General features: G+C 45.8%; 1 protein-coding gene across 6 annotated transcripts in view; it reads right to left on the bottom strand.

Moving 5' to 3' along the window:
- Nucleotides 1-13419, bottom strand: part of ephb6 (eph receptor B6) — a 33493-nt gene that overhangs the window by 16716 nt on the left and 3358 nt on the right. For all 6 annotated transcript variants that reach the window (XM_042107875.1, XM_042107880.1, XM_042107878.1 and 3 more), the window contains exons 2-5: nt 4663-4727; nt 2473-2745; nt 1177-1340; nt 417-712 (exon numbers count right to left, since the gene is read on the bottom strand). In XM_042107875.1, coding sequence (XP_041963809.1) covers nt 417-712; nt 1177-1340; nt 2473-2745; nt 4663-4727 — 798 coding nt within the window. The remainder of the gene's footprint in view (nt 1-416; nt 713-1176; nt 1341-2472; nt 2746-4662; nt 4728-13419) is intronic.

The raw sequence follows: 13419 nt of genomic DNA, 5'->3' as shown, positions 1-13419 counted from the left end.
ATTGATCCTGTCAGCTACTGAACCTAACAAGTCCAAAAGTATCCAAAGTAAAAAGGGAAAGAACTCAGAAAATGTTTTGCGCAGTGGTGACTAAATTGGGTATGTTTGTTTGTGTATGTTTGTTTGTGTTTGTAGTGTGTGGTCTGTGTTTGTGTTGGGTCTGTCCGGTGAGTTTATGTTGTTTTGTTTGTGTCTTTCCAGTGAGTGTTAATGAACTAAGACCAACAGGGGGCAGGGAACAGAGGCAGAGGCAAAAGCAGAAAACAAACCACTACAGATTTGTCCACATAGAGACATTTTACAATTACAGACTAATGCTTTCAGTCAAAACATTCTGACAGCAGAGAAGGTTCTCAGATTACTCTCTGGTAACAAAAACCACCGAACACTAAATCTGAATCTCGGGGGAAACTCACCCAGACAGGCTGAGCTGTTCTGGTTGGGCTCGTAGCCTGCCTCACACATACACCCCCCCACAGGCACCATCCACTCCCCCTCGGCGTTGCAGTGCAGCCGTGGGCCGGCCCCACCCTGCGACTGGCTGTTGGGGACGCAGACCCCGTCCACGGGCACCAGGGCTGTCGGCTCCACCCCGGAGGGCGTGGCGGGGTAGGAGGCCAGGTAGCGGCTGGTGGCCGGGCAGCGGCGGTAGAACACGGTCACACCCATGAGGGAAACACAGGCCCCACTGTCCACTATCGCCAAGACAAACCTGAGTGAGACAGATAGACAAAATGGTGTTAAAAATCCCAAATTGGGAATATTACCAGTACCGACACCAAACCAACATGAAACTGATTGGGGGATGGCAACTGGGGGAGGATGTAGAAAACAGAGGGAGGCAAAGAAAAACAAAATCCCAGTCTGTTATTAGCAATCTATCGATAGATAGATTAGCATTAGATTAGCATCTGCCTCCCTCTACATTATTAGGAACTCTGAGAACAATTGTCCTGTTTCTCTTCCTCTGCTACTCAACAGCTGAGCTTATCATGTCAAACACTGGAGTAGAGGAGGTGATTAAGTGTGTGTCTCTAGGTGGGCTGGGAGTCTGCTGCACCACACGATTTTAATCTCCCCCATCAGAGAGGAGACGGCAGCACATTATCTGTCAACAGGTACTAGAGGTTTCCAGGGCGACATGAGAAGAGGGTCAGAGGGCAGTTGCCATGGTACCCGTTGCGCGTGAGGGGTGCGAAGCTGCGGGTTTTAATGTTGATTCGGCGAGTGCGGTCCGGCTTGTACTGGTGCGGCTGACTGGGCTCCACCTTGCTGAAGCTCTTGTCCGCCGCGATGGTGTCGATCTTCACCCAGCCCTCTCGTGTCTCCCCATTGGATGACTAGAGGAGTGACACAGAGAATGAAAGAAAGAAAGAAAGAAAGAAAGATAGAAAAAAGAGACACATGATGAGTGAGACTCATGGAGAAACAGCAGTCCAGGCCAACAGAAGGTCACTCGTGTAGCAATTCCACTCAAGGATGGAAGAAACATGTCCGTGCTAATCTGAGCTCGGCATGGGGGTGAGTATAGAGGATCGGCTCAGTGCAGGAGAGCCCCCCCACACACACACTGCAGTATACCGGACCTACTGTCCATCAGCCGCTCCTGTGAACAGGCTGCAGAGGAGCGCAAATGCCGGCTACGTGGCCTGACTGGCTGAGCGCCTGTTTGCATTTTTAACGTCTCCATTTCTCCCTGAGGAGAAATGTAATCATCCACAAACACATTTGGTGATGGCCGCTCAGAGCAGAGAAGCACAGTGTTTCCCCAGATCCACACACAAACATCAGGAGAGGACAAGTTGAGAAATGTGCTTTCTAGACGCAACAAATCCCATGAGGCGAAGCAGATAATGCCAGACAGGGACTGATGATGTTGTCCAAGTCACAACACAGGCCTGCATCTGAAACCATGAGCCTTCCATTACAAATAACATTGTCCATGCAGTTTGGGCATTGCACCCTTCCTGCCTCAGCCAGAGTCAGCATGTTGTGAACTAGGAGCTGCATATTTTAAATGGCACTGTGAAACGGGATGGGAATTCCTCATAGTTATTTAAGATGCCTGGTCTACGTTTAACATTTCCTGAAGTGCCATGACAGACATTTTTGTTCTCTGAAACGATTTTGACGGCTTCATGGTTGAAAACATCGACTGGTAGCCTATGTATAATTAACAATTTGTTTGTTTGCAAGAACAGAATACAAAATCGTCTGGCTCGTCTGAAGATTCGTATGTAACTGTCAGCCCGCTCATTCCAGTAGATGGCTCATTGTTGATTGCAGGGTGATGCATAATTGTTGTGAGTGTAGAGTTGGCTGCCAATGGCGTTTGGTTTGGGGAATTCTCTATATCTACCCTCCAGTCTACATTTCTTAGCTGGCGTGCATGCAGAAACGTTTACTGTTAGCTGAACATCTTTTACTGATGCATGATGGTCGGGGGAGTTTACTGAAGAGTAGGCTACTCACGTCAGAACCCCAGGTCCTCTCCAGCTCTCTTTGGGAGTCGGCTTGTCTGTAGTAGAGCGTGAGCGTCTCGCGACAGGACGGGGATGGCGTGCGCAGACTGGCGCAGTCTCGGACGGAGAACCGGAGCGTCACGAAAACTCTCGGCGCGGACTGTCGGTAGAGGAAGGGCGTCGCCAGCCAGTTGTCCTGGACACGGGGGTTCTGGTTGACATTGCAGACCTCGAAAGTGCGGATGAGTTTGCCCTTGTCGTCCAGAACACTCACCTCATCCCACTGGGGAACAAGACCAGAGAGAATATAGCATGTCAGCGCAGACTAGCCGAGGCCCAGATGACATTGTATTGGGCATTGCAGAAGCTTGTGATTGACCAGGAGGACTCCAAGCTGGCGGCACATCCTAGTGGTTTAGTCAGCAGCTTTCTTTGAGTGTGTAAGTGGGCTAATACCATACACAGTCCCACTTTTGCAGTGCTGCACAACCCAGTTAATCCTACATAGTCACATTGCGTTTCATACTCATCTCACAAGTGTATGGTTAAATGCTAGATCTTAAATGCTGCACATCTTCTCTCCCAGGGCACCTTAAACTCTCTATACTTTTTTTCCAGGCAAATAAAAGTTGATGCTGATGGGGAAGCACGGGCAGAAATGGAAAACATTTGTTGTTGTTGTTTCCAAAGTAGTGCAAAAATATACTGTGCAAAGGAGCACGCAATGAAAGTAATGTGCAGTTGCATAAATCATAATGGACTTCTCAGCGCATGCTGTAGCCTAGTATACCGTGCGTGTGAATGTTTGTGGAGGCAGTGGCACAGTTCTATAGGTCCATGAAATATGAAATTGGGCACTTTTATTATTTTTCTCTTCCCACTGGCTCCTTGTTTTCTCCTCCGTTTTTGTCTTTCTGCTCCTTTCTCAGAGCTTAGAGGAGTATAAATAAAGTAAACAGCTTGGGAGGAGGAGAGACAGCCATCCCACATGCTGGAAGTCATCGGTGTGAAATCTACGCAAATGCATCGGATCACTTCAGAGTGACCGATCGTAGGTAAGGATGAGGAAATGAGTGGCCAGAGTGAAGAAGAAGGAAGAGGACAACGGAGACTGAGGGGAAATGGACACGTCATGAGAGAGAGAGATGGAGGGAAAGAAAGAGAGAGGCAGAGAGAGCGATGAGTCAATGTGAGATTAAGACAGGAAGACCTAAATAAAGACACATGAACTTATATTGACCAAACAAGTCATCAAATAGTATGGTAGCACGAGGTCACAAAGACACATACTTAGGTTAGATTATAATGGATGAATGATGGAATGGATGAATGGATAGATAGATAGAATAGTGATTAGAAGGGAAAATAAAGTGAGTGGGGAGTGACAGCTGCTTTTCTATAGTGAATATCAGGGGTGGTTTATCCCTCAGGGCAGATGTGCTTGAGATCTCATTGGTCTGGCAGCATCCACTGCCTCATCAGCAGCAGCCCCACATTCAGAACACGGCCAAGAATAGAAGCTCCATCTCAAAGAGGAGATCGGAGGGAAAGAGGAACGACAGAGCAGGAGAGAAAGAGAGAAGAGAAAGAGTTAATGGGAAAGTCTCTTTCTCTCCTGTCTTCCTTTTTTCTCTTCACAGCATGGTGCCCCAGGTCAAATAAGCATATCTCCCAACCCGGCGACCTTTTTCATTTCTTTGACTTCATGAAAAACACACTCATGCAAAGCCATGCGCCACCCAGCCATTACTCTGCGGCCCCTCCACATACTCAACACACACATGGACTCAGTGGATAAAACATCCCAACAGTGTCGCAAGTGAAATAAATTGGATTTCATTACAGCTATAGCGTACTCACTGACCCAGAGCTTTAAAAAATAACATGCTAATGAGGACATTTCTCTTAACATCATCCTTGAATGACTTCCACTTTCATAAAGTGGTATGGCTAATGTTAGCTTCAAATGCTTAGTTGGTTATTATGCAGTTATTTTTATCAGTATGCTTCATGCTTTGCCATTAGCAATACAGTCAGTCATTAAGAAAATGTCACATTTTGCTTTAAAATGTAAGAGTGACATTCTCCATCTTGTGCAGTCAGTGTGATTCATATACTTAGATAGCCACAGGGTAATTGTTTTTCGCGCAATTGTCCACGGTGCACAGGTTAGGGCCATGCAGATGGATAAAACTCTCACCCCTGTGTCAGGATAGGTGGTCCAGCCCAGCTCCGTGGTGGACTCAGTGGTGTCCAGCAGCATCACTAAGGAGACAAGAGAATACATTGTGGTGAATTACCTTCATTGTCACATCTCATTGTTCATTGTATCTCATTGTTCATTACATCTCAGACTGTGGACTCGCCACATGTAAGAACAGCTTTTCAGTTCATGAAATAGTAAAACTGCAGTCCTACACATGCTGTTGCATGAAAAAAAAGGATATGGAAATGTGCAATTTAATTATCTTTGGTAAATGGATCAACATCTCCAATGGTTGTACATCAAGCACACTATACGTGTAGCATGCTAACACACACATGTAGACACACACACATACACATACACACACACACATACACACCTATGTACAGGTCACCTGTGACATTCATGTAATCAGATCATTTGTCATGACTGCACAGTGCACGGGCCAACAGGGTGCAACACAACACATAGTTAGATATAGAATGACAAGAATGATTTAGAAAGAAAAAGTGTATAACAAGCAGAGAGAAATTATATATAGAAAGAATTCATCACACTGTTTACAAATGAATAATTTCTGAAATTTCTATGATGAAATTTTAATGTATCATATTTATTTAATGCTACATATTTTCCCACATGACAGGCTAAGTACTCTGAGCTCTATCAGGGCGGTGGCCTGGGTCACATGAACGTCCATGTCACCCAAAAAGTGTGTCATGCTATCCAAACAAACAGTGGCTCGGTCACATGGCCACACACAGATACAGAGAGATGGAAGAGATGGAAAAGTAGAGGACGATAACATCATTTGTGTGTGGTTAATTCCTCACCCCCCCCCCCCCCCCCATGGCCCTTAAAACCGAGAAACTGATATTATTTCGAAGCTTAGCGCTACATTCGCTCCCAACCCCCATCTCTCTTCTCTTTCTCTCTCTCTCTCTCTCCCTCACTCCCCCTCTCTTGAAACGTAAAGAGATTTTTTTAGATTATGCACACAGATGGAGACTCTGTAAATCTCCTCTTCAATCCCTCACTCCCCCGTCTGTCTCAGTTCTTCTCTCTGTGTGTGTGCTTGTTTCTTCAAGTGAGTTTGTGTGTATTTGTGGATGCACATGTCCACACACACACACACACACACACACACACACACACACACACATATATGTACAGTATATATGAGCGTGTGGGTGGTGTGTGTGCACATGTAAATACAATACAATTTGGGCAAAAAAAGCCTTTTTTTAAAAACATCACAAGAGTGAAAATAACACAAGGCTAAAGGGCAGCAGGTGCCAAAGGACTAAAAGGCCTTTGGGCTTCCGGTGGCCAAATGTTATCCCATGCAGAGCAGTGCTATTTTAGAAACCATGTGATTTCAAATCACATTCCACATTGCATGTTTATGCCTTTAACCTCAGAGTGCTGTTCAGAAATGCAGTTTGTGTGTGTGTGTGTGTGTGTGTGTGTGTGTGTGTGCGTGTGTGTGTGTGTGTGTGCGTGTGTATGCATGTGTGTGTGTGTGTGTGTGTGTGTGTGTGTGTGTGTGTGCGTGCGTGTTTGTTCTCCTCCCCTCCTCTCCCATGCTTTGAGGTCCTGTGCTGAGCGCATGAGTAATGAATGATGATGCAAACATGATGCAGGGAACCTACAGTATGTGGACTTGGCATGCACCTCTGGTCTTGTCTTGAAGGACCATATGCACATGTGTCAGACCTGGCTATTCATATAGCATAATCCCAAAGCTGATGGGTTAGCTGTAAACATCAGTTAGCCCTTTGACTTATGCTGCTGAGGGTAGGGGGCTCCATTCAACATAGCTGGCTGCTTTGTTTGGATTCCTACAGAAATCTAAAAATATATCTTTTTGTAACCTGTAGATTGCAGTGTATTACAAAATAAGATAAAAAGTAAAAGTGTACTAAAAATAATAGAATATGTTTGTGTTTGTGTTATGTTTGTGTCAGTGTATCACTGGCCAGAAACAGCGCTATTTGCCAAACTACAACTGCTGACACTATTAACACTGCAACACATTCTTGGAAAATTGCAAAGAACACAAAATCACTGCCCAGAGGACACTGAAAACAGTGTTTCATCAGAAGACCATTATCATTAGTATAGTGGTGTAGGCAATGCCAGAAAAGCACTGATACGTTTTATTGTTATGGGGGGAAAAGTTGAAAAATACACACAGACCCATACACACACACACACACACACACACAAAGACATCGAGAAACACACGCACATCTGCAGGCTGAATTTTCCATGACACATTAATTCATGATCTCTCAGTCTTTCTTGCTCAATAAAGCATTCCCATTCACTCCTGATATATACGGCTCCGTCTGCACATGTAATTAAGTCTCTACTATGTGCCATGGATAAATGAGTACATAAATAATAGAACTCTCAGTGCTAAAAATAGAGTTTGTCACACAGCAACACAATCGCCATGGAGCTCAGAGGTTTAATGAGGCTGCTCCAACCTTCCGGCCCGCAGACCTGTAGTCATAGACAAAGTATATTTTTAACTATCCTAAAAGTAGAAACGTAGGATTACACAGAGTGACCACTGGGGAAAAAGCCATGTATTCTAATTAAAATGGAAAAGCCCCAATACTGTAAGTAGTTTAGGGATGAAATGCTATTATTTTAATGCTGGTCCAGAGAATTAATTGTGGCCACTAAGGGAGGCACTCAATGCTAGTAAGAGCCAATGCTGTCGGGTGATGGGAGGAAATCCAAAAGACACAGAGTGGCATACAGTATTTTGGAGTAGGGTTTGTGCGATTTAAAATGACCTCTCCAAAATATCCATTTAGATTAACCACATTTTTTACATTAATTTGAATCAGTCTCTGAGATTTAATTTGACCTGTCCAAAATATCCATTTAAACACTTTCAGGCCAACACTTTCCATAGCACTTTCATACCTAAGAACAGAGCAATCACATATTAGTTGATCTGTCCAAAACATCAATTTGCGTCAGTGTCCTGAGCGCATTATTTTGTTTGGGATCAGAGAAGTGTGACCCATAAACAAACAAATAAATCAGAATCAAAAAGCTTCTCCTACTGCTGATAGATACAGTACATGCTTTAAGTTATGCAATAATGTAGTTCATGAGTCTGTAACTAGGGCTCTGCTTGGAATGTCAGCATTATTATTATGGATTAGCATGGTATTAGAAAATAATTCACTCGTAAAATGGGTGTACAGAAGACTTTATGATTTCCAACATCATACTCAGTGAAAGGAAAAAAGTATTTAGCACGTTCTTATAACTTTTATGTTAGTTTATGTTATTGTGTTATAAAAAATAAAAGACTAGATACCTCAGAGATATTTACGACTAATTCAGAAAAAGGAACTCTCTAAAAACTTGTATTGTTTACAATAACTTGAGCAACTGTCTTCAAATGCATCCATTAAAGTCAGATGATTCCTGTTGATTGTTTAACTTTAAACTGATTTAGTTTTCTGGCTTGCTTTAAAACTGTATCCTTGAAAGATATAGTGGCTGTCAATGTTACAACAGCAATATCATATCTCCAACAACCAAAATCAAAACAAATCATGGAACAACCTGTTTTCCAAAAGAAACAGCAATAAAGTCAAGACACGCAATACTGCACACCCTCACTCTCATCTCCTGCCACATACAACACGGCACAAAGAGCCAAAAACAAGAGGCCTGGCTGTCAGGGTCGGACTAAATCACGCTGCTGTGATGGCTGTTGGTTCTGTGGCCGTAACTGACCCTGATAAAGAGTTGGAACCTCAGGCCAAAGAGAGGAGTCCTGTGTTGGGCCTGCTCCTGATTCAGTCTACCAAGGCACCCACGCAAACACACACACACACACACACACACACACACACACAGACACACACACACACACACACACACACACAGACACACACACACACACATATTCCTCTCACAGCAGATCTACCCACACACACCCATAAACACACACACACACACTCATGCACACACACACACACACTCTTTGTGTTGGGCCTCCTCATGATGGAGTCCACCAAAGGCCCTCACGCTCGGCACAGCACAGCGCAGCAGAGTGGCGCGCATCAGCAGAGATGACAGAGCGTGCTGTCCTGTCCTCGCAGGTTAAAAATGGACACTCGTCGTCAACTTGCGCTGAGACGTGAGAGAGAGAGGGGGGACTTGGGCCTGATGGAGAGTAAAAACTGCTGTATTGGCAATTCCCCCCCTAAGTGCAGCCGTAATGCATTGTGCTATCTGGTCATTCTCCTCGCCAGGTTTATAAACACATACACTTCCTCCTCTCTCTCCTTTCTCCTCCCTCGCTCTCTCTGTCTTTGAGTCGTTGGGACTCCATTATTCATCTCTGAAGTGACAGTGGGCTTTTGGACAGACCTTAAACAAGGAGATACATTGTCTTTTATTATTGATGAAAGATAGAGGGAAAGTGACTTTGTTTGAGGAGGACTATGACACAGGGACACGAGGGGAGAAAAAAAGTGAGAGAGGGAGGCAGAAGAAAGGAGGAGAAGAGGTAGTGATTTTAGTTTTTGTGTCTGAATATTAATGCTCTTCAATCTCTGAGTGTGTACTTCCAGAGCCTCTTCTCGTCTACACCTCACCCCTTCCACCCCACACCCCTTCCATATAGTTTGTGAGAAAGTAAAGTGTAGGAGTTGTTTTGGTCTCTCTCTCTCTATCTCTCTCTCTATCCCTTTCTCTCTCTCACTCTCTTTCTCTCTCTATCCATCACTCTCTATCCCTCTCTCTCTCTTTCTCTCCCTCTCTCTCTCCTCTCTGGTGTTGATAGTGTATGGGGGTGTTGCATTAGCTTCTCTTTTCAAGTGTGTTCACTTGAGTGGTCTGACTCAGTGTGCTCCTTAAGTAGAGCCCTGGCTATGAATGCATAATAGCCTTATGCACACGCTCTGAGTGTGTGTGTGTCTCAGTGTATTGTGTGTGTGTGTGTGTGTGTGTGTGTGTGTGTGTGTGTCTCAGTATATGTTTGTGTGTGTGTGTGTGTGTGTGTGAGTGTATGTGTGTCTCAGTGTGTGTGTGTGTGTGTGTGAGTGTATGTGTGTCTCAGTGTGTGTGTGTGTGTGTGTGTCAGAAAGAAGGAGAGAGCGACTAATGGAGACTTGGTGCTATGTCGTACTCATGCCTCCGAAGTGTTAATGTGCCTCTCCACAGTTTTTGCCTGATCAGAGCACCAACCACTACAAAGCCTTACAATGTTAATACCACTGTACACTCGAGCTGAGCAGACTGCACTTTAGCACCTACTGTCAAAAGGAACACACACAGGACAAGATACAGGAGGACTCTCCTCCTCCATTCACACGGGCATCCTCTCACACCTTTTCCCAGACCAGACCAGACCTACTGGATGGGACCTCACACATACAAACAATACAAACACACATGCACACACATGCACATCACTCTGACAAACAGATACACCTATAAAGACACCCACAGATGCACACAGGGATCAAGGAGGAGAGAGAAAAAAACACAGCACACAGCCTACAATAACTGTAAAACTGAGCTTAACGAATGCCAGTTGCTGTAACTTTCCACATATTCCTCTAACACACCCTCACTCTCATCTCCTGCCACATACAACACGGCACAAACAGCCAAAAAACAAGAGGCCTGGCTGTCAGGGTCGGACTAAAGCACGCTGCTGTGATGGCTGTTAGTTCTGTGGCCGCCACTGACCCTGATAAAGAGTTGGAACCTCAGGCCAAAGTGATGAGTCGCCATCTGGAGAGATGCAATCTTTGTGTTGGGCCTGCTCCTGATTCAGTCTACCAAGGCACCCACGCAAACACACACACACACACACACACACACACACATTCCTCTCACAGCAGATCTACCCACACACACCCATAAACAAACACACACACACTCATGCACACACACACACACGCACGCACACAAACACACGCACACACACACTCACACGCACACACACTCACACGCACACACACGCACACACACACAGAGAGTGAAATAATACAAACAACTGAAACACAAAAATGTACCTGCACACCCACCCACACAGCCTACAATAACTTATTAGTTTAAAACAACAGGCCGTCACCCAGTGGCAGATGTGTTTGGTTGGCCCCGTGTGATAAGCGCTCGTTTGGCTGTGCTCTAGTGCATGTCCATGTCCCTGCTCCCCGTACGGTAATACGCTCCAGATGTCTCTCTCCACAGACAGTCACTTCAGGACGGAGCCCACTGCTCTCCATCATTATACTCAACCACAGGTCCAGGGAGAGAGGGACAAAGAAACCGAGAGAGAGAGAGGGAGAGAGAGAGAGAGGGAGAGAGAGAGGAGAGAAGCACGACAGAGTGAGAGCATACAGAGAAGGGTGGATTAACGCAATTCCAGAAATAAGTATGAACATGTCAGGCGAAGTTATGAAAACCTCTGGCTGGACTTAAACTGTTGAAAAGAGAGTATTTAACCCACTGCTGCCTGGTAATCTGGAGCAGCTCTCTGACCACAAGGGGGTCTTTTGAGTTGGGCTACGTGAACCGCACCGTGCGTCAAACACAGAAATGGAGTCCACTGTGCCTTGATTGGCTTAAAAGCTTCTTGCCCCCTCTCAGTCTATTGTGTGCTGCATTGTGCAGCCTCCTTGGCGTGAGATCGGAGGGCCCAGACGCCGGGTTCATCGTGCCCATTCCGTGTTCACATCGTTCTGTGGCTGGTGCCTGTGCGTGTGCAGCCCCTCGTTCTGCTGCTCTGTCTGACAAGGGGGGCTTGGGCTTTCCAGGTCAGCGTGTCTCCCCTGCGTGCCGTCTGGGGGGGATCTTAACCCTTTAGTGGGCTGCACGCCACAGCACCCCTCGTGTTGCTACATCTACATTAGTCTTTTTTAACATTTCACATCTTCCACCCATCTTTTATTCTCATTTGTGCCAAGTGGTTGCAGTTTGCCACGTGGAAAATAATGCTGAATGGCAATGTTAATATTGCACAAGTTGTTTGTTTTTTTTCTTTTCTTGGCGTGACCATTAGCGGGCGGCTCCAGAGGCCCAGGGGGAGCAAGGCTATTGGCTCGCTGTGACTCATGGCACGGACTGGCAGCCTACACACAGGCATCTCACGCAAGGGGCCCTCTTTAACCTGGAAAGGGCAGAGTGGAGTGGCACAAGGAGGAGGAGGAGGAGGAGGAAGAAGGGATGAAGAGAGGACGGAGGAGTGCAGAATGGGGAGCCTGAGACCCCAGGGGCAGCACCCGCTGTGCCAGCGTCTCTCTCTCTCTGCCTGACACGCAGCGCCAGGCTCTGGTGCCCGCCATCGCCTGTTCCCATGAGCCGCGGAAGGCTGCTGAGACAGGCTTTTAAACGGGCCAGGCGCCGGCATCAGACATCCTGCTGTGAGGTTTCACACGCGCACGCATGCTATCGCATCAGGGACTTTTTTAAGTGCAGCCGCCCCAAATTCACCACTCCCCAAGCGAACGCACACCACTGGATTGGCACACCATCACGATAAGGTCAAGTGGGCGCCTAATTAATGCGATTGCAGGTTAAGCGAGTCGGGACTGAAATCTCGTGAAACTGCCCTTGGGGTGTTGAACCACAGACAATTGGACTAAAGCAGAGATAAGCTCTTTTCCTGGGGAGAGCAGAGCCTCATGAAACAATGTGGAGCACTCGGGGTGAAAGCTTCACGCAGGAGAGCCACTGTGCCAGACACAGAGAATGTGATAAATAGCTCCCTGGCCCAGCGCAGATTCCAGTCATACTCACAGGGATGGATGGGTGGGAGTCAATGGGCGACTGCTGCTCTTTAAATGCCTTTGAAAGGGTTTATCGCCAAATGCCCCAAATTTAATGGCGCTTAAGTCTAAATGGCTGCAGTGAGTAAACATAGGTAACCTCCAAATTGCCCTGAGTGAGCTGTTTTAAACAGATGATGGAGCAGCCGAAGAGGATAATCTCAGAAATAAATAAATAAACATCCAACTGCAGCATGCACTTGTGACACAAAGCCAGGAAGGCACACTGAAAAAATAAGACTACGCTGTGTGGGGCAGACAGTGGGGATTTCGTAGAGAGTCTGGCCTAGATCTATAGGCGTACGTTTATTTCCGGGTGGGAGGGCACAGTTTGAGGTTTAAAACCATTGGAGTTCCTGTGAACCACTTTGGTCCAATATGGCGTTTCGTCATACAGAGAAGTTTCTCTGCATCACACCCATAACAAGCAAGCGTGCATCTTATCAGCAAACAATCACACGTTTCATCTGCGTAACTCTCGCCAAAATGCATCATATAGTGTTTTGTGAATGTACCCAAGTCAAACTTTCATATAAATGCATAAGTACGTCCAAAGCGCCACTTTTAAGCTTGAATGCGTTGTCATTTTCGGGTGAAATTACCTTTTGAATGGGAATCCTATAGGGCCACTACTTTTTTGATACAATCGCGTCAAAATCGCTATTTTTCAAACACTAAGAAGGCTCGACATAACATGAAACTTTGATCGAAGCATCATCAGTGTCTCTACATATGAACTCGAGCATTGAGAACATTGTTCGTGTACACATAGTTTACTAAAAAGAAAGATTTTGGACAACTCACTCCTTGCAAGATGGCAAGATGGCAGCGAGCAGAAAAAACAAGTGAGATGTTCAAAACCTTTCTTTTAGTAAACTCTGTGTACACCAACAATGTTCTCAATGCTCGAGTTCATGTGTAGAGACACTGATGA

The sequence above is a fragment of the Alosa sapidissima genome, chromosome 10, assembly GCF_018492685.1.
Source record: "Alosa sapidissima isolate fAloSap1 chromosome 10, fAloSap1.pri, whole genome shotgun sequence".
In the NCBI taxonomy this organism is placed as follows: domain Eukaryota; kingdom Metazoa; phylum Chordata; class Actinopteri; order Clupeiformes; family Clupeidae; genus Alosa; species Alosa sapidissima.
The sequence above is the reverse complement of the archived record's forward strand: the minus strand, read 5'-3'. Positions and strand labels throughout refer to the sequence as shown.